The 20442-nt window shown below is 43.8% G+C and overlaps 1 protein-coding gene across 1 annotated transcript; it reads right to left on the reverse strand.

The window, feature by feature from the left end:
• Positions 1-244: 244 nt before the first annotated feature.
• On the reverse strand, positions 245-17946 carry LGI2 (leucine rich repeat LGI family member 2; the record flags this gene model as incomplete). Its single annotated transcript, XM_083862264.1, has 8 exons — positions 245-2185; positions 4654-4818; positions 9541-9710; positions 10771-10842; positions 11401-11472; positions 14659-14730; positions 17617-17688; positions 17774-17946. 8 exons carry the CDS (start codon positions 17944-17946, stop codon positions 1368-1370), a joined length of 1614 nt encoding a protein of 537 aa, XP_083718390.1. The 3' UTR covers positions 245-1367.
• Between the last annotated feature and the right edge of the window lie 2496 nt (positions 17947-20442).

Here is a 20442-nt window from a genome sequence, read left to right on the forward strand (position 1 = left end):
TAAGTGAACAAACAAGAGCTCTGATACACAATTTTGTTGGGTAAGGGTGGCAAAGAGCCTTTCCAAGAAAACAGTCCCTTGTTGCTATCCTGAGAGGGGCTCTGTGTGCCGAGATTGCCCTATTTAGAATGACTGAATGCCTTGGGCTGTATAACCACCCAAAACACCAATGAAGTGCAGTCTGTCCACATTAACCTTCAATGGATTGGCAACCTGGCAAAAGCCCGGACTTACCCAGTGGAAATTCTTCTTGGAGGCAGTATTAGCTGTAGTCTGAAACAGCTCCAACAGTGTGGTTTCAGATGACTTTGTGATACTGAAGTCACAGTTAGACTTTAGCCAGAAGGAGGATTTCCCAAATACAACTTTGATGTCCCAAACCTGAATTTATTGCTAATGAGCTGTGCTGAGGGGGGGAACACTAGACAATGAATCACCTAATTGAGTACAGAGAAACTACAACACGGAGTGCATCAATGTGTGTTTCAGGCAAACCCTAAGCTCTGCTTTCTGGAATGAGTTCACAACAGAATAACATGTTAAAGACCCAGAATCTACTGGGAATCATCAGGAAAAGTATGAATTAGGGCAAAGTGGAATGGATTTCTGAGATACCTATTAAAACACAGAGTGGGTAGGATTTGTAGTTGGTTTGTTCATGGCATCATGCAGACCTCTGGTATTTTCTGTCTATGTTAACTTTTTAAGATCTCGCAGTCCCGAAGAGACACACTCCTCCTGGCTATCCATTTACTGTGGGCTGGGCTACTTCTTATGCACAATTTGTTGCTGAAAACAAGTGAATAATGGAAGAAAAATGGCAATAGATTTTGACTCTCCCTTCAGTCTGCAATGAATGATAATGATGTCTTGGATTCACTGTGAACCAGAAAGAAAGATTTTGAAGAGAGAGCTCAGTGTATTCTGGAACGTTCCTGTTTGTTTTTACAATTCATCAGTAACCATGAAGAACTGGCTTTAATATTAAAACTTACACTACTAAAACATTAGTTTAGGAGTCAAGATATTTTTTTATGTTTTGTATGGCTTACTCTTCACTTTATGAGATGTCCAACTCTAGGTAGTTTTCTGGATAAAATTTAGATCATTCTCTTAGATGTCAACATTAATTCTAATGCACTGCACTCCTCTTTGAATGACTGCAGATTGCAAAGTCTCTTTGAAAAAGGATAAATTGGACATGTCATGCAGTAACCAAGTAAATGCAGTCCCTGATTAATATGCAAGTTTGAAAAGTTCAGAAAATGTCATCATACTCCATAGGTGCACCCTGTTTTCGGAAAGGTCTCTTTTTGTTTTGTTTGTATATAAATGTCATTCTACATAAATTTCACTCCAGCAGCTTTTCATAAACTCAAGTCAATGATGATATGTTCAAATATTTGAGTGTTTCCTTTAAAGCTAGAGGCAAAGAAAAAATCTCTTCGATCTGTTGACACAGCTGTGAAAGACCGTGGTGCTTGCACGTAGATTTCTTTAAATAATCTGAATATCTTCTTTTCACCATCCCACTGATAAATCTGGGAGAAAGTATAGTCACTTCCCAAGGCTAGGTAATAATTGTTCTTAAAGGAGAAAGGCTGCAGTGTCATGGCTCCTCGGGATGGAAGAGCCTGTATCTCCACAAACTGTTTGCTATTCCATTTCATAACTCTGGAGTCACCAATGAATCTCGTGAGTGTGATGTAAAGGTCATCTTGCATCCTGAAACTCTTCACAGCCAAGACATCTTCCATGTTGGGGATTTCACTGTGTGGGACAAATTTTTTGGAGGCTTTGTTCCACTGGAGTATAATGGGCACCTGGGAACGGCTAGAGAGGATTAAATATGATTTCCCATCTATATCGAGAAACTCAGCATCAGTGTCCCTGAACCATTCATGAAGAGACTGATATGAATAAAATCCTTTGTTATTCCACTTATACACTGTTGACAAACCTGCTTTAGAGCTATCTGCTATGACAAAAAACATTTCACTGTCTATCTCAAAAAGCTCTATATCATTTGGCTTGGAAATGCGAGATACTTCAATATCCTGGAATTTGACAAACTTCGTCCAGCTTTCATCAAACTTGTAAATGTGTGAGCCACCAAAGAGCTGTGCCACCACCACAAAGACTTGGTCACCAACAAGAATGGCTTTACATCCCACTATAGACTGACCTATTGCCCAAAGAAAGAAAACAAAACAACACATGTATTAGCACAGTACAAGCCACCTTTTACACCACAGACATTACCAAACCACCCCTCCCCTTTTTTTCAACCTGCACCATCTCATAATTTTGTCTTCTGCTACCTGCCATCAGAGCATCTTTTCAAGCTTTTTGCTTCCCAATAACTTCAGAGATTACTTGTCCAACCCTGCAATGTTTGCAAGTATGATGTACCATAAAATGCTAATTCCTTTTTATGCAAAATACTTTTTATTTCTCTGTTTGTTCAGACACATGGTCCCTAGTATGAAAAAAAATTATTTAGGTTAAATTTTATTATTTAAAAATGACAACAGTTTTTATCTTGCCACTCATCAGATATCTGAAATTCTCTTATTCTTGTAATGTCTATCGTTCCATCTTAACTAGAAGAATGAAATATGGTATATTTTTCTTGCTCCAGAAGGGTTAGAGTCAGCTTTTTGCTACTGTACATAGAAATATTGGTGCATCTTGTGGATATATCACCTGACAGCAGGATAAAAAAAGATAAATCTAACTCTGTTGTTTGTGTTAGGTTTTCTTGAGATTTTGTTAAACTAGAAATATTTAGGAATATTGCAGTTGCTAGATAGATCCAATCAGGCTATGATCTGTTTTGAGAATGTCAAGTTACAGTAAACAAGAACCACATCAAAAAAGTAACAACAAGACTATTATGATAGGTGTTGTTGGAAGCAGAGAGGAATTTCTCTGTGGAGCACACAGTTTAAGCAGAACTATAGCTGCACAAGTCCCCCAGTCATTACAGGAGATTCACCCTGGCTCCTCTGCTGGCCCCCACCCATGGCTTTCAGAGCTGTCCTGAGGTGATCTGCCACCCTCCCAGTACAGGAGAGCTGGGAGTACCTTCATCTCAAGCACAGCAAGGTATCTGCAGTACAGGCATGCATGGTCCAGCTGGTCATCCAGGCTCCTTCTCATCTTAGTCAAAACACAAACTTTAGAAGAGCTTTCACCTGTCTCCTTCTGCAAAGGACAGCAATGCTTTTCTCCACGTGTTCACTGTAAAGGCAACCTTGGCAACTAGCTCAGCTCCATAAGCCCATGTTGTAAAGAGCTAAATTTAGATATCCAAATGCTAAGCAAATGGTAAGTGGTGAAATTCTCTGTGGAGCTGGCTTCAGAGCTCTACAAAACATCCTTTAAGCTCTGCAGGAGGCTTTTTATGTCCCTGTGTGCCCTGGCAATAATCTCAGCCTCGCGTACATTTCAGAGTCCAGAGCTCAAGCTCAGACCTTCCAGGAACAAACTCTCAGTGTGGAGCTAGGACATAAGTCCCTGGCAGAAATGTCTCCTAATCAAGTCATTCAGAGGAAGGTGAAATACACCTGGAAAGCAGCTATCTTTTTAATTTTAAGTTTTTCTAGGGCTCAGCTAGCTCTCTCTGGGCTGTTGACTTCTCAGTTTACATCTCTGGTACATACTTTACCCTAATCTACCAAAACACAATGAAACCTAAAAAAGCAATGTTTTTCATTCCCAAAATTTCCTGACAGGGTAACTTCTTGTAAACTTTTGTCAGTGACACACACAGCTTGCTGCCTTTGTAGAATTCCACACCAGAGGAGGACACAGCGTGCTCTATGTCTTCCAAAATATAACATAAAATATAATTGATCACAGACAAGGAACAGGAGGGAAAAGTGCTCTATGGATAATTTAGCTCCTGAGACTTCAAAACCTCAGGCTTGGAGTATCTGGGAAATCAGACAGCACATAACAGTTTTGAAGACTCTGTCTGCTGTCATGGTGTGACTGAGCACCACAAGTGTTGGTTAGGGACAGAACAGTTGTTAGAAAATCAGCATTAGAACATCACCTGGCATCCACACAGGCTTTTTGTTTGATCAGTAATCTGGCCAAGATGTTAATTGAGCATGTTTGTAAATAGAAAGTAAGTGCTGACACTTTGCAGCACATCTCTTGAGGTGACAATCACAGCTTAAATATTTCTGTCATTTTCAACTGGGCTCCTGGTCAGCTCACCCTAAAAGCATCCTTCTGACCTGTTTCCTCCTACATGCAATAGATTATTTTTACATTCTGTTTTGCAGGCACTTAAGCAAGATCAAGTGCTCCTTCGGCTTCTGCTCTAACCTGCCATGTGATTCAGGCAGTGAGTGCTAAGCTGGACCATGGTGTGACATTCATGGCAAGTGTTTGCACCTTCAGAAAAATTTACAAGATTGGACAAAAAAGGCCTGGTTTGTGTGCTACAATAAGGTTAAATGTGCATGTATTAACAAGATGCATTACTCCATGGAGTCACTCATGTCCAAACATCACTCACTTCAATCAGTCAAATTCAAAAGAGATTCAGGACAAAACCCAACAGTCTTGTCCCATCTACAGATCTTATCCTTGTGAAATGCCAGCAGTTCATCAGTGACTGAAATCTCAGTGTTCATATACCTGTGATATTGTCGTAACTCCTGAAATTCATTTCAATGTGATCCCACTCCAGCACCATGCAGTTCTCCATGCTGGGCTGTGCAATAGCCACAAACACATCATTCTTGGAGTTGAACGTATCCACCGAAACAGACTGGTAGGGCAAAATCTGGTGGACAACAAAATCTAGAAACATACATTTACTACAGTTAGGATACATCCTTGCTGGAAACAGAGTAAGTGGTCACTGATTAGAATGATGTACACTGAAAAATGAGTGAAATATTCTGGATTTTGTATTACTTATCATGGAAATATCAGTGCTCATGTTAGGCATGCAGCAACAGGGAAAGCGTCTCCTGCTTTAGGTATCATGAACTGTCCTCTGGAAATGTATTTATTGAGGAGATCAAATATGTAAATAGTGAAATAATTCAGATTTTCCAGCTAGGCTGGCTACTATCAGTGAAATAGAGAGAGAAGTCTCTTTCCCCACAGCTGGAAGTTGCTTTCCCATCAAGTGAAATGGCCTTGATAGAATCACATTCAAGCTGAGAGACAGCAACTACCAGCTGAAGTCCAATAACTTCTTAAGTCATGCAAATTTAATCACTAGCAATTTGTGTTATGCTAAACCAGGCAGAAAGTGAAATGATATCTGAAGTTTGCCTGGGGATAACCCCATTTTGCCTAGACCACAGACAAAATGGTGTAATCAAAAACTCAGTTAACATAATGTTTTATGGGGCATTAAAATATAGTTTAGGCATAAAATACAACCAACCTGAAAATTACTATCCAATGGAAAACCTATCCTAGACAATAAGACTGAGAAATTGGAGCAACCTGTAAAGATTAGGAGCGTAACTCCAGAATTAAAGACTTTTTTTTTCTCAAAAATTAAGTGCCTTTGTAGACTTAATTTGAAAATTCACTCTGGGGTATGTCAGCAGTCACCACAGAGCCAGTCTGGGGCAAAGTGAGGAGACTTGGATCTGAATTTGACATTTGACCAAACAGCTGTGCAGGATCTCTATTACCAGGAAAAAAACCACGGTGTCCCAGAGCTGACAAAGCACTCAGGTCTAAAATGTGGTAGGAGGCCTGCACTGAAGTAATGTATGGATATAGATATGTAGAAAAGGAAAGGCATCTTCCCTATGATGGCATTTCTGTGCAGAACCACACAATGCTCCGTTTTAAGCTCCATTTGCTACACGCCTTCACCAGGCACTCCAATGCTGGAAGGGCCTGAGCATCCAGGGATTTTGGTGAAATGGTAATTAAGTCCTCACTCGAGTCCCTTATTTTGGTGCATTATGAAATAATTGCTTCTGAATGAAGAACCCTCTGTTTCTGCACGCTTGAAAGCCTTGCCCTTGAGGAGTTACACTTGTGGAGAATAAAGATAGATGACTACCATTAAACAAACAGAGCAGATTCCACAGCTGTGAAAGAAATGACAGTCTTCATTCTTCGAGGGACTATTATATATAGAGCTTGGGCTTGGTTTATAAATGCTGGTAGGCAAACAAGAAAGTTATCTTCATTCTCACTGGGAAATTAAAGGGCTGGGGAAAACTGACACCAAAGTATGCCAAAAGTAAAAGTGACTGACTAGTTATAAAATGTAGCTAAAGGATGGAGCAATAGCAGATACAGTCACAGAAAATAATTTATTTTTTTCTTTAATCTTGAGGAAAAAATCCCAAAAACTAATCCTGATAAGACATCTCTTGAAATCTGAACAGTTGTGAAACACTTTGGGGTAATCTGTGAATTGAAGCAAACCAGTCTGTAAATGAAAATGGGTAAGGAAATCATTTGTAATCAGTACAATGCAATAAATGTTGGCTTTAGCACCAGCTGGGAATACCAGACTGTAATACCAGGGTTTCACAGTGAAAGTTGCTGCCACATCAGGGTTGCAAAAAATTTAGGCCTTGGGGCCTTGATGTATTTTTACATATCTTGCTGTAAATGCTAGAAAAAGCTAATACAGTAAATACAGGATTGGGAGAGGAGCCCTTTTCCAATATCTTTCTCTTTTAAGCTGGATCCCCTGAATGGGAGAGGGCAGAGGGCACAGCCCACGCTTCCCCCCTTTGCTGCTGGCTACATGAGCTGTCCCTCTCTCCCTCCCACCCCATACACAGTTTTGCTCTCCCCATCTCAAGACATGTGGTTCTCAGGCTGTTTTCTGTGGCTGAGAGTGGGGGTGTCCCCCTGTCCTGCAGTCACTTATTCCACCTGTGCTCCCTCTGTGGCTGAACCGGCATTGTGGTGTCACGGGTGAGGCACCCAACACTTTTATTGGGCTGATTTTCTTGGCAGCCCTTGCTCGGGCTGATCCCAGCAGCACAGGAGAGGAGGAGAGGGCAGGGAACATTGGAGGACACTACGGAAAAATGTGAGTGATGGTTTGTTTGGGCAGCTCCTCCAAAATTGTATCCTGCAATTCAGTCCCACTCTCCTGACATCCCTTCTGCAATGGATACTTCTCCTCCAGGTGAGGCTACCCAGGACCTGGGTGTGCCAGCAGGGAGTGTTAACCATCCTGTCCCTTCTCCCACTACAGGACATCTCCAGCACAGAAGCAAGAATGGAGCAGTACCTATTAATTTGCAAACTACCTCTCTTCCAGACAGCAGGGAAAGAGAAGACCACCTCCAGAAGACAATCCCAGCTAGGTAAAGAAAGGGGAAAACAAGCTTCCAAAGCTCAGTGAGATGATCCCTGCCTGCCGTTCTGGGCAAAGCAGGTCCCAGGCATGCACATGGCCTGTTTCCAGTGGCTGTGGGAGCCCGAGGCCTGTTTTCCAGTCTCCTGAAAGTGAGCTACATGTTCCCCTGTGGTGCTCAGAGCCACAGCACAGCCCCCTCACACACTGTTGAGGAAGACAGACAAGAAATGAAGTGGCTTAACCTGTTTCCATGTTGCAAGCATTGAGAAATGAAAAAGACAGATGCTATCACAAAAAAGAGTTAAAATGCAGGTCATCAATACCGTCAATCACTTTCTCTGTGAAGAAGCAACAGGCCCATTTTGTTCTTTGCCTTTTTATTTTAAATTTGACAGCACCTCTTTCCATCTCTCCTGTTACCATTGTAGCAATCCAGCTGATGCAATGACCTGACTGGGCCAATGAGACACACATTTTACCAAGCAAACTGCTTTGTTACCACATCCTGCATCCATTCATGCTTGACACAGAGTATTGGAGACCAGAAATGATGGAAAGTCTGATCTCACCTGACAAAGGAGGGAAATACTGTACTAAAGACTAACATGAATGAAAGAGGCTTGCAGAGCCCTGCCCACCACTGACTGGGAAAGAGAATACACCTATGGGGTATATTGCTTTACCTAGAATACAGTATGTATTCTAAGCCTGTGACTGATCAATCCTCAAGGAAGGAATATGGGGCATATTTACACTCGCTTTGGATCTGAGGGAGGCAGTGGCAGAGAAGAAGAAAGCAGCAGTGGCCTGACACCACAGACCACCAAGGTCATACAGAGTATGACAGCTACATGCTGTGCTGTCAGAGTGCTTCTCTGAGGGCATTTGAACAAATATTCAGCTGGGCAATCCTTGCCCCATGGAATGCCTTCCGTCCCCAAAAACTCTGCAGCACATGAAATTAGATTTATGCTTGGTGTAATTTCATTTACAGCAGACCAAGGGACAACGTTAAAGGTGAATTTTGCCTGGAGCAACTTTACAGTGTCTAGGTATAAAAAGGTGACTGAGGGCTGGTAGGTCAGGATAGGTTTGAGGACCAGGTAAGGCTTTCTCTTGTGCACTGTTAATGCTACACAATTGCTTAAAGCAGATTGCAATGAAACAAAGCCTGCTTTTACTTTGCATTCCTGTGTCTCGGTGATTTGGCAGACGTAGAAATGTAACTTCAGTGCTGTTCTAAACTTCATTGCTCCCCTGTGTTTGACATCCTTTTATGCAGCAGATTTTTGCACTTTACCTCTGCTGCTCTTCTGACATAATTTTGAATTCTGAGTTCATTCTCTTTTCCTTCACATATTGCCATCAAAGCACCTTTCATACCTTTTCCTGAAATTTCATTTTACATTACTAGTAATCACCTTTTCTCTTGTCTTTTAATAATAATGACTGACTTGATGACAGATGAGAACTTGCACACCTTTGATATTACTGTCTAGAAAAAAGGCAGAGTGCTGACATCCTATTCAAAAAAGATGAAAAACAATACCCACAGCTGATATTTTCAGTTATATGATGTGACTACATTTAAAGATGGGTAACTGTGGCAGTTTGGGCATAAAATGTAAGCATAACCACATGCAAATTTCTCTTTGCTCCTTTCAGCATGCTTTACATTATCTTAAAAAATAAAAAAATCAAGATCCTAGACAAGACAGTAGTCAGAATATTATTGGACTTTTCTCTTCAACTTAATGGAGTTCCATGGAGAACTTCTGGTATTATTACCACCATCTTTGATGCTAATAAATAATGATTTAGCAAATAAAGATAACAGCTATAGCCACATTTTTGAACTTGTTTTCATTGCTTTCTCTGAAATACAGAGATTTTTGGAAACTCATCTGCCATTACTATATGGCTTTATTCCAGATAATAGAAAGCATTCTGTGATGAAAATCAAGCCACAAATTGAGTCATAATCAAGTCTTTTGGAATATGAATAGGCAGAGCTCTTCCCCCATTATCATTTAATCCAAATAAAAAGTGCTTACTTTGGCTTCTAAATGTAATTTTCCCATTTTGTACTTGTTCTAGTGCTTGGAAGTGCTTTGTATGTAACCCTTTCCTCCCCCCAGGTCATGCTCATAGAAGCAAAAGGGTATTATCCAAACTTCTGATATTTAACCATTTGTAGTGTGCTTAGAAATATACATTCTGAATACCTGTAGTGGTGCATTCATAATCAAAACTTGTCACATCATTTAACTTCTTATCCTGATATTCTGCTGGACCAATACACAGGACATCAGAAACAGTGGAATTTGTCATCTTTAACCACAAAAACAACCACTTGGCTTTGCAGTCACACTCAAATTTATTTCCCCTTAAATCTCTAAAAAAACACACAGAAATAAACATATTTGAAAAGGTTGATAGCAATATGAGTACTACAGAACTGTCATCACCTTGGCATGCTGAATTTCAAAATATCTGAGTATCCTTGAATTGCTCTGAACTGAAAACAGAGAAGTTTCTTAAGTTTTATTTGGACTATTTTATTATGAGCTCTCTTTCCCTGAGATTTTTTGGAAAACCGTTGCAGTCTATGGTCACATCTAATCATAGTAATGGAGCACCTTATTCATGTGTTAGGTTATTTTTTAAGTTTTCCTAGGATGAGGACTGTAATGTAATACATCCTGACATTCAGGTTGTCTGCTGCAAGCCTCCTTTGCACCATTTACCACTGACACAGACAACTCCTCCTTCACTAAACTGTTCAGTACTGCTGGTTGATAGAGCAGCTTTGCAGACATAAAAAACAGATGTAAGGCTTGTATTTTTTGAGTCACTGCTGATGTAGAGTCAATTTAACTTCTTCCTGCTAACGTATGTGCAATTTCAACAGTGTACTTGTTCTTTGATCCTTTGGCAATTTCTGTGACTTATGATTTTACTTTGCTGTTTGGAAGAACCAGGCCAAAAAATAGGGGAAACCTAGTTACACAGGGAGATACTGACAGAATGTCAGCAATGTGCTACAACTGCACAGAAACAAGGAAAAGAAGCTTTTAATTATTTTTTTTACCTAATCCCTTGTACTAAAATAATCTCAGGGAATATGCAATAATAATAGGAAAATATGTTCAGAGAAACTGTGGTTTTAAAATTCATTGTCTCCCTTTCACTAAAGCACAATTTGCATGAGACATCAGAAAGAAGTACAATAACACAAGCTATGCACAGCATCACAAGAAGCAACAGTGATTTAAGAAATAGCAGTTAGTTTATAAAAGTCTATCAAGCAAACAATTATAAAATGAAAAAAAGCTAGAACAAAAAAAAATACACTTTTTTTTTTCTGTGTAGATACCAGATACATCACCACACACCCAGAACCTAAAACTGAGAGCAAGAATGACAGAAGCAGTAGAAAGATTCTCATTACTTACAGTTCAATTAAAGAATCTAAATCATTGAAGACATCTCTTGGCAGAGCTTTGAGATGGTTATTGGCCAAAGAACTAGAAAAGAAAGTTAGAGCTTAATATCATTGCTATCTCTTATCTTGCAATTCTCACCAAGCGTGAGCTCACTTACAGGTTATTAATTATCCAGTACTGTCCAGCCACTGGCACTGTTAGAAGTTACCAGGAACAGGCATTAATTATTCTCATTCAAGAATGGAGATTGCTTGAAGTTCACATAAAAGTAAAATATTTAAAGCTTTTATTTTTCCCAGATGCAAAGGTAACCCAAAGAGCAACCACTGTGCACACTGGAAAGAAGCAGGAATGTTAATCATGAGTGGGCAGTGTGGTGGTGGTACCAGCACAGCACTGGGGGTACCAGTGGCATCCCAGACCCAGCTGTGCCTGCACACAGGCTGCCCAATGTGTGCCAGTGCTGCCTAGGCAAGAATTGCTCTGAGGCTGGTTCTTAATTTATGGAAGGCATGTTGTTGACAGCAGGAGGAAGCTGACACAGAGGGAAGACAAGTTTTCTGTGTAGCAGGAAAACCAGTGCTCTCTCAGGAGACTTTTGTTCAAGTAGAAAATACTCTCAGGTGTTAAATAACTTACAGGTGAGTCAGGTCACGAAGGCCACGAAATGCATTTCTTGAAATGGTTTCAATTTTGTTTCCTTCAATAAATCTAGGCAAAAAAAAAAAAAAAGTATTTTAAAATACTTTAAGTAACATTATTATTAGCATCACAGTGCTTTAAGCTATGGTTGCCAGATGCAGCATATTTCTGGGCAGGTCCTTGAGACTGAAAGGAAGGAAGCCTCAGTGGAGCGGCTCGTGTTCCCTTTTCCCCTTTCCTTAGGCAGACTGCAAGGAACAATGCAAGTACCTGGAAGCACAAGGGATGGCACATGACACAAATGTCCAGCAGAAATGGAACAAAGTGATCAAGGAAAAAAAAACCTTATTCCACTCTTGGTAATCCACTCAGGATGTGTTATGTGAGGCAAGAGACCTGCATAGGAGAGCCTCCTGAGGCAGACTTTAAAGCTAAACTCCTACCTTCCCCTCTCACAAATCACCAGCTCTTTCAAACCAGCAGGCAGCACAGCGGTGCCAGGGCTGCCCAGGCTGCAGACCTGCTGTGATGGGGAGGTCCCCTGGCTGCACACTCACACAGTGCCACCTCCGTGCCCACACAGCCCTGACTGGAACTGTGCACATTTGACATCTGCACAGACAGCAAGACCACTGCCTTGGTTTAGTTCTGGCTGCCACAGTTCAGCTGTGTTCAGCTGGGACATCTCCTCTGCAGGGTGCCAGCTGCACCCAAGTCACAGCCCCGTGCACTGGGGAATAATGACAGGCACATATCGATTTCAGCAGCACACTGTTCCTCCTGACTGCACATCAGCATTTAAAGAAAGAGCTGATATTTGAGCATCTTGACCCCTGAGCACTTGAGGACGCATCCCGAAATACGCCATCATCCCTGCAAAGTGATTGCAGCCAGGTGGCCATCAAGATATTGCCTGAAACAGCTAAACCTGGATGAAGACAACTGTATGCTGACTTTATAAAAGGCATATGAGATGAAAGTGCCTCCCTTATTCCTAAGCAGCTCTGTTTGCCCTCCAGAGGAGTTAGAGGGAAAATGCTAGGAGACAAGGTCTCTTCTGAAGAGAATGAAGATGGGAATGCAAGAGATGACAAGTGCTCTTGGTTCTGCAGTTTAGGTGTAGGAAAAGTCCTTCATGAAGTGACTAGGACCCTGTCTGCAGGCAAAGGGTGCAGATGAGAAAGTCTTGTGTCTGTGTGGGAGATGTCAGAGGTAGGTCAGCCCTTTCAGGGCTGTGTGGAGCCACAAATTCAACCCACAAGAGCAGAGCACCACCCTGCCTCGTGACACCCTCACTGGCAGCTGGCATCCCTGCACAGCACCAGCTCAGTGGTCTATGCAAATAAGCAAGGCCACACTGCAACAAGCTGGAACTTAAGAATTTGCCAGATTCTTGAATCACCAAGCCTAGCCTCCAAGAGATACTACTCTGGAATTCCAGTCTGTTCACCAGCAAAGCTCCTGTCTTTTTCAGGCCTGCCTTACCCAGACTCTGTACACAGGGTCAGTTTAAGGGTGCACTGAATGCCATTATGAGTTTTGCAAGTGTAGCAGGACACAGCTGGAAATATATTATCTCTATATAGGTACCAGCTGTAAGTGCTCCCCAGCTGCTCCCCGGCCAGAGACTTTGGCTTTGTACACACAGACACTTGTCATTCCTGTTTGTCAGTGAGGTTTTCTTCTTTACAAAGTCTGATCCCTGGTAATGAAGAGACATGAGTTATAGAAGCTGTACTCGTTTTACTGCCTGCATGGCCAAAAAAACAAATCACAGAGAAAGGCCACTCACAGCCAGTTCCCAAAAGGTGGAGGGGTGATTTGCTGGGAAGAGGAAAAGCTCTATGGAATTGGCAGAAAAGACAACCACAGCCATTAACTGAGACCACTTGTTCAGCCGCTAAAAAAAATTAAACTGTAAGGCTTTACCAGTCTTCATCCTGCTCCCTGGCTTGCAGCTGGTGGTCAGGGACAGAGATTTGCCCTTTGACTATCTGAGGAGAGCAGGGTGTTTCATTCAGACAGGGATCTGGTTGCAGTGACCAGTGCAACTACCACAATGTATGCTGTGCTATGCTGCTGGGACAAGCCCATCAACACGTGAAAGCAGGCCACTAATGGTACAATGGAAAATGTTTTTCTTCCTTTTTACAAACTACTGCAAATAATTTTTTACCTGTATACACCAGGAAAAGAGAATGCTTAAATAACCTGCTATCTCTGAAAAATTCAAATGTAGCTGAATCATGGATTTTAGCATATACCATTTACCATTAGCTCAAGTTCCACTGTTGGCTACTCCACATGTACCAGACTATTAACCCTGAATATACCCCACCATAATATCTATTTGCCTTCAAGATTTTAGCAAGAGTCAGTTATATGAGCATTGGTCTTCCTGTAGAAAAGGACAAACATTTTCCACAGGTACATTTCAGCTTGGAAATGTAGGTGGGGTGAGGATGTTTTTCAGGTTGTATTGATAATTTCAAACACACAGCTCATACTGAGTAACACAGAGAAATGCCATCCTTTGGAGTGTGAAGGGAGGACAACTTTATACCAAAGCTAATACTTTTTTATAAAAGAAAAAGGAGTGAAATAAAGATTAAAAAAAAATAAGGACCAGAAAAAGAAAGGAATGTAAAAATCAACTAAGTGAATGATATAAACAAAAGGAGAGTTAAATAATTTAAAATAATAATATATATAATTGCAATAATTTATATTACATGAAATGTATGTTTATATATGTATGTATTTATACTTAATTAGATAACGATAAATTCTATGGACATTAATTAGGGTATCGGAAAAAAGGCAAAGTAGGAGACAAAAGCTGGGAGAAGAGAAGCAGACTCAGGGTTGTTGTGGGCAGTACACCATTATTCTGCAATTCCTGCTTGGGCTGACCATAGGTCAGGACAGGCTGCTCCACCTCTTGCTTGAGGTTCAAATCTCCTTTGCAGGGGTGGCACTGTTATGGAAAGCCAAGACCAGCTCTTGCTAAGCAATGCCTTTTTAGTGTGCTGTAATTGCACAGAGATGCCTTGCATTCATGGCATCTTTCAAAAAATGCACTGTAACATCTGAAAAATCGTCAGCCACCATAAAGAATATTTGCACAGGAGTGGAACATAAATCCTTCAGCTCCCCTGCTCTTGGGAATCACAGTAAAGACCAAGACTGCCTCAGGAGTCTTGGCAACATATCAAAATATCTTTATTTATAAAGGACATAAAATACCAAACTTACAGGTATTCTAGATGGAAGAGACCAGCAAAGGCATCATCTCGTATAACAGTGAAGGAGTTGGAGTTCAGCAAGCTGAAAATGGAGAGCCAGCATTAGGAAAGCACATTAAAACCTGACACACTGGATTATGCCTGTTGTGTTTATTGCCCATGACCAAACTAATCTTACTGACTTGAGCCCACATCACCCCACCAATGCAGCACACATAAAATACTGTGGAATGGTCTATTGAAAAAAATTTAAAGGCATTACATGATGGTAGTTAATGTCCACTACTCCCCAGGAAAAATGCTTGCTGTGCCATCGACCTTGGCTAAATGCAACCTGGTCCTCAACTCTATGGTCCACTGAGCAGAACAAGCCATCATTAGATGGCAGGTCTGCTGAGTGTGGGCCCCATCCACTCAACACCCCTCCAGCTCCACTGACAGCATTTAAGAGCCCACCTCATCACCAATCCTAAGCTCCCAAGCACCAGCTCTCATTCATGCAGTTGCAGTGGGCCAGTGCTCACTCATTCCATGTTCCCAGGGGAATGCTCCAAGCCTGACCTGCAGATGGGGCACAGCCTGCAGTGTGGGAGGACAGCAGCCAGTTTGTCTGCTGGAAACACAGACACATCCAAACCACTGAGACAGAGAATCCTGCTGTCTTTATAAAGAAAAGCGCCGTGTCCACAGAGGGTGAGGAAGAGCTGCAGTGCTGCCTCCTCCAGGCACTGCCTTGCCCTACTCCCGTGTGAACTTCAGGGACAAAACATGCTAGAGCTGCACCAGAGAGGCTGTCACCTGAGCCAGCACAAGACAGCCAGGGAGGTTATGGAGGCTTTGCCAGCAAAGTTCATCCCTTGCTGTATTAAAGCACAACAGCAGACAATCTCCAAATGTCGATGTTCAAAGGCAGAGAGGGCGATCTTTTTTCAAGAAAATAGCAAAACTTCTTATTTGGTCTAAAATATTAACACTGCTCAAAAGAAATATTTTTTGGAAAATCTCAGAATTTTCCCCTATGAATGAATATGTCTGTACTAATTGCTTTATTAGAGCAACTGATTAATCTTCCTTTTGTATGGTTTTAGGCATTTTACTAAAATTAATTTAGAAGACTAATGAACATGAAATGCAAACTTTCCCTGTGATCCCTGGATATTATGCTAATACTAGACAAATGCTCCTTAACTTATCCCAAAGAAATCTGACAAAGATGAAGACCACCATCAAAAATGAATACTTGCATTACTATTTTACCATGATTACTGCCCCCAAGACATTTTCCTGAGGTGCCCATGTGCTCAATTATGCATGCAGCTCTTTGTTATTTAATTGTTATTTTTTCTCATGTTTTAAGGAAAAAGTTACAAATTACACCAAACAACAGAATTTGTGAGTGCCCAAGGTGGTGGTGACAAACCCCTCTTGCTCCCACATCTGACTTATCATGTAAAGTCACATGAGCAACTTCTGCCTTCCTCAACAACCCAGCTCTGTCCCACTACCCTACACACCCCAACATCTCCAGAAAATCTACTGCAGCTAAGAAAAAGGGACCATCTTCAGCTCTTCCTCTCTCTTCCTAGTACGACCATCCAAACCAAGCAAGATTCCCCCCAGCTCTAATTTTCCACCGACAGCTTCTCATCCATGGATTCCTCCCTTTCCTTCCCAGCTGGCACAGGTCCCTGTTTGCCACCATTTATTGGTGGATGAGGTCCTCGTGCCCTCTGCGGGGGGCTCGGTGCTGACCCCCAACTCTCACAGAAACTTGGCTTTGGGACCAGTTTCACACTAAAAGCTTCCACCCCTTGCTTTGCCCACCTCTCCCCAGCATTTTGCATGGAGTGCTGCTCCTCCCAGTAGGAAGACAGGCCTTTGAGTCAAAGGAAGTGGGGTGCCCAAGGAGAGGGGCCTTGCCATCAGCTACCAGATGCCTTTAGAGGCTATCTCTCACTAGTTTTAACAGTTAAAAGACCAGCTTTAACATCTACTTCTGTGGCAAGCACTCAGCCTGGGTTTCTGGCAGGCTTTGTATCTTTTTGCTGAATTTTTCTTTGCAGTGTATCTTTGCCTGAGGGGGTCAGTCAGTCCTTTGGGATGGAGGTGTGGAGAGCCTGCCTGGTATCAGGTGTTCTGGACAGGCTGCCCTGGGACAGACAGGATGCAGGCTGCTGCTCAGCTTTGCTGCAGGCTGCCAGAGAAGTGAGTATCAGGCTCCCCAGGGGGCTTGTACTGCAGTCTCTGTATCTTCCCTACTGCCTCCCAGGACAGCTAAATTAAGCAAGTTTGGGTAAGCTCCTGGAGCAGGAGGCACACACCTAACTGCAACATGGGCACGACCAAGCAGCCTGCCTGGGGTCAGGAAGGAGGGATGGCTACAAAGAGCTGGGAGCTGGACTACTGTCTCCTGGGGCAGAGGACATCTGCCAGGTTAAAAGGCATCTAAGGCTCCAAGTTACACGCTGAAGCACAGAGTCATGCTGCAGACAACACCAGCACTTCACACACAGAGGATTCCCTCTGAAGTGTGTCCTGGAAGCCTCTGCTCACCCCATTGCTCCCACAACATCATAGAGCCAGTGCCAGACTCCTGGGCACAAAGTGAGCAGGAGTGAGAGCCACCACCACACAACTCTGGGGGACAAAACGCAGCCGTAAACTTACTAAAGCTCAAGTTTAAAAAAAGTGGAACCTAGGACATCATAAAACATTTTTCGCTCAGTTAGTAACTAAATACACATTTTACGAAGTAGTTTCTGAGCAGAAAATGCATCCCTGAGCAGAAATGTTATGAAACAGCAGCTACACTGGGGGACTGTGCAAGCTGTCTTCTCCCGTTTTCCCCCTTTCTACAAGAGAAAGGGAACTCCAGGAGAAACTGAGAGGCTCTGTTCTAAAAGGCACTCTATTTAGGAGAAAGGGGTGAGGTGCTATTGGCCGTGCTCCTTCCCAGTGCCATACTTACAGCAGCTGCAAGGAGGGCAGGTGGGAAAACATCCTGTCCTTGACTTCGGAGAAGGTCCCGTTGACCAGGCTCCTGGAAAAAGAGATGCCACCCATCAGCGGGGCCGCCGCGCATTCCCGGCCCCCTCCCGCAGGTCCCGCCGGCGGTGGGCACTCACAGGGAGCCCAGGCCGGCGGGCAGGATGCGCGGCGCGCCCGCCGCCCCCACGCACAGCGCCGACTCCCGCCAGCAGCTGCAGGGCGGCCCGCAGCGCGGCCGGCGCGGGGCCCCGGGCGGCGGCAGCGCCAGCAGGGCCAGCAGAGCGGGCAGGAGCCGCAGCGGGGCCGCCATCCCCGCACCGCCGCCCCCCGCGCCCTGACAGCAGCGCGGCACCGCCTCCGCTGCGGCGCCGGGACGCGCAGGGAGGGAGGGAGGGAGGAGGGGGGTCCCGGCGGGCGGGGCGAGGAGAGGAGCGGAGAGGAGCGGAGCGGCCGGGGCAGCTCGGCCTCCGCCTCCCCGCGGGACAGGAGGCAGGAGCCCCGCGGGACAGGAGGCAGGAGCCCCGCGGGACAGGAGGCAGGAGCCCCGCGGGACAGAAGGCAGGAGCCCCGCGGGACAGGAGGCAGGAGCCCCGCGGGACAGGAGGCAGGAGCCCCGCGAGAGGCGGAGGGCGGCGTGGGGGCCCCGCTGGTGTCCCCGGAGTGATGCCACGCCAGAAAATCGGGGGGAGCGTTGAGGTCCTGGAGCGTGTCCGGAGAAGGGCAGCGAAGCTGGGGAAGGGTTTGGAGCGCAGGTCCTACGGGGAGAGGCTGAGGGAGCGGGGGGTGTTTAGCCCGGAGAAAAGGAGGTCAGGGGTTATTGCTCTTTACAGTTAACTGGAAGGAAATTGTAGTGGGATGGATGTAGTCTCTTCTCCCAGGTAATTACTGATAGGACAAGAGGAAATGGCCTCAAGTTGCACCAGAGGAGGTTTAGATTGGATATTAGGCAAAGTTTCTTCACTGAAAGAGTTTTCAAGTATTGTAAGAGGCTGTCTGGGGAATCCCATCCCTGGCTGTGTTCAAAAAAATCACAGAATCATGGAATGGTCTGGGTTGGGAGAGATCTTAAACATCTATTGCCAAACCCTCACCACGGCCAGCTTTCACTAGGCTGGGTTTCCCAGAGGCCTCCCCAGCCTGACCTTCCAGGGATGGGGCACCCACAACTTCTCTGGGCAACCTGATGTGTAGGTGTGGTGCTTAGGGGCATGGTTTAGTGGGGGGCCTGGCAGTACTGGGTTGGTGATTGGACTTGAGCTTACAAGACTTATCTAACTATAAGGATTCTAAGACCAACTTGAGGGATGTCTAGATCATGTAAGAAACAAATGGATGATGACACCACAGAATTCCAGTTGCTTTCCAGTAGTATGTGTGTGTTAAGTACACATTAATTGAATTGTAGTATTTGAATGCTTGGAATGTTTCAGAACTGTGTGTAAAACCACATTTGAAGTGCCCTGATTTGAATGAGACACGTGGAGCACATCAATAAAAGAATTACTCTTGTAATAAGTGTTACAAGTTGCTTGTCTTGTACTGTAAAAGAATTACTTTTTGTAACCTTCACTATCCTTTGTGTCCAAGCCTCTCTTCTTGGTTTGCATGGGCCAGTGACAAACTTCCCATGTCCACTGCTGCAGCTGTGCCTGCTGCCCCCCATTGCCCCCACAGTCCAGCAGGGCCCCCTGTTAGGTGGTTGAAGACAGCAGTGAGGCTCCTCTTCTTTGTGCTGAGCAGACCCAGGTCTCCATCTCCGCCCATACACAATCCCTGCAGCAGGCAAAAATTCAGAAAGCATGAGCAGCACCTGAGCTAGCGGTTTAATTAATTTATCATCTGATTAGGCAGAAACAAGACAGAGAAATTGTTTGAGGTCAGTGTTAGTCGCAGTTTTCTTTGCCTCGTTTAATCTTTTCAGTGATTTTAATGATTTGTGTAATACGTCTCTTTGCAGGAGCTGTTATGCACCACATCTGCATCTTAATTCTACAGCCACAATAATCTAAGGATGTTTATTTTATTGGCAAGCAGACAGAAATTGTTGTGAACCGTTAAAGCTGCTGGATTTCCTGCCATTCTCTTTCAGCTGGGTCACTGGTGCTTTATCCTGATGTCATTGAAAGTGACAGAAAAAAGAATATTAAAAAATTATGAGAACACTATCAGAAATCAAAAGGCTTTTTTACTGTCTCTCACAGTATCCCTCTGGATAAAATATCCTGCATGCAGCTAGAAAAGTATGTAATAGACTGCATGAGCAGCTGACTGACAGGCTGGACTTGGAGTGTTACATTAAATGGGGTTACATCAGACTGTCAGCCAGTTACCAGTGGGGTTCCATAAGGCTCCATTTTAGTGCCAGAGCCCTGTAAGGTTTTTATAAATTATCTGAACACAGGAAATAAATGTACATTAAGTAATTTTCCCAATGATACTAAACTAGGAGGAACCGTTGACTCCCCCCAGGGTAAAGAGGCCCTGCAGAGAGATGTGGGTAAGACTAGAGGGCTGGCAGTCACCAAGCATATGAAATTTGACAAGAGCAAGTGACAGGTTCTTCACCTGGGACAGGTGATCCTCCTTATACATACAAATCAGAGTATGAGAGCCTGGAGAACAGCCCTGTGGAAAGAGACCTGAGGATCCTGGCCAGTGAAAAGTCGGATATGAGTCAGCAGTGCCCTGGCAGCCAGGAGAGCCAAGCATGTCCTGCTGTGCCATCAGGCCCAGCATCACCAGCCGAGCAAGGGAGGGGATTGCCCTGCTCTGCTCTGAGCTGGGGCAGCCTCACCTCCAGTGCTGG

Source organism: Zosterops lateralis (genome assembly GCF_965231275.1).
Source record: "Zosterops lateralis genome assembly, chromosome: 5".
In the NCBI taxonomy this organism is placed as follows: Eukaryota; Metazoa; Chordata; class Aves; order Passeriformes; family Zosteropidae; genus Zosterops; species Zosterops lateralis.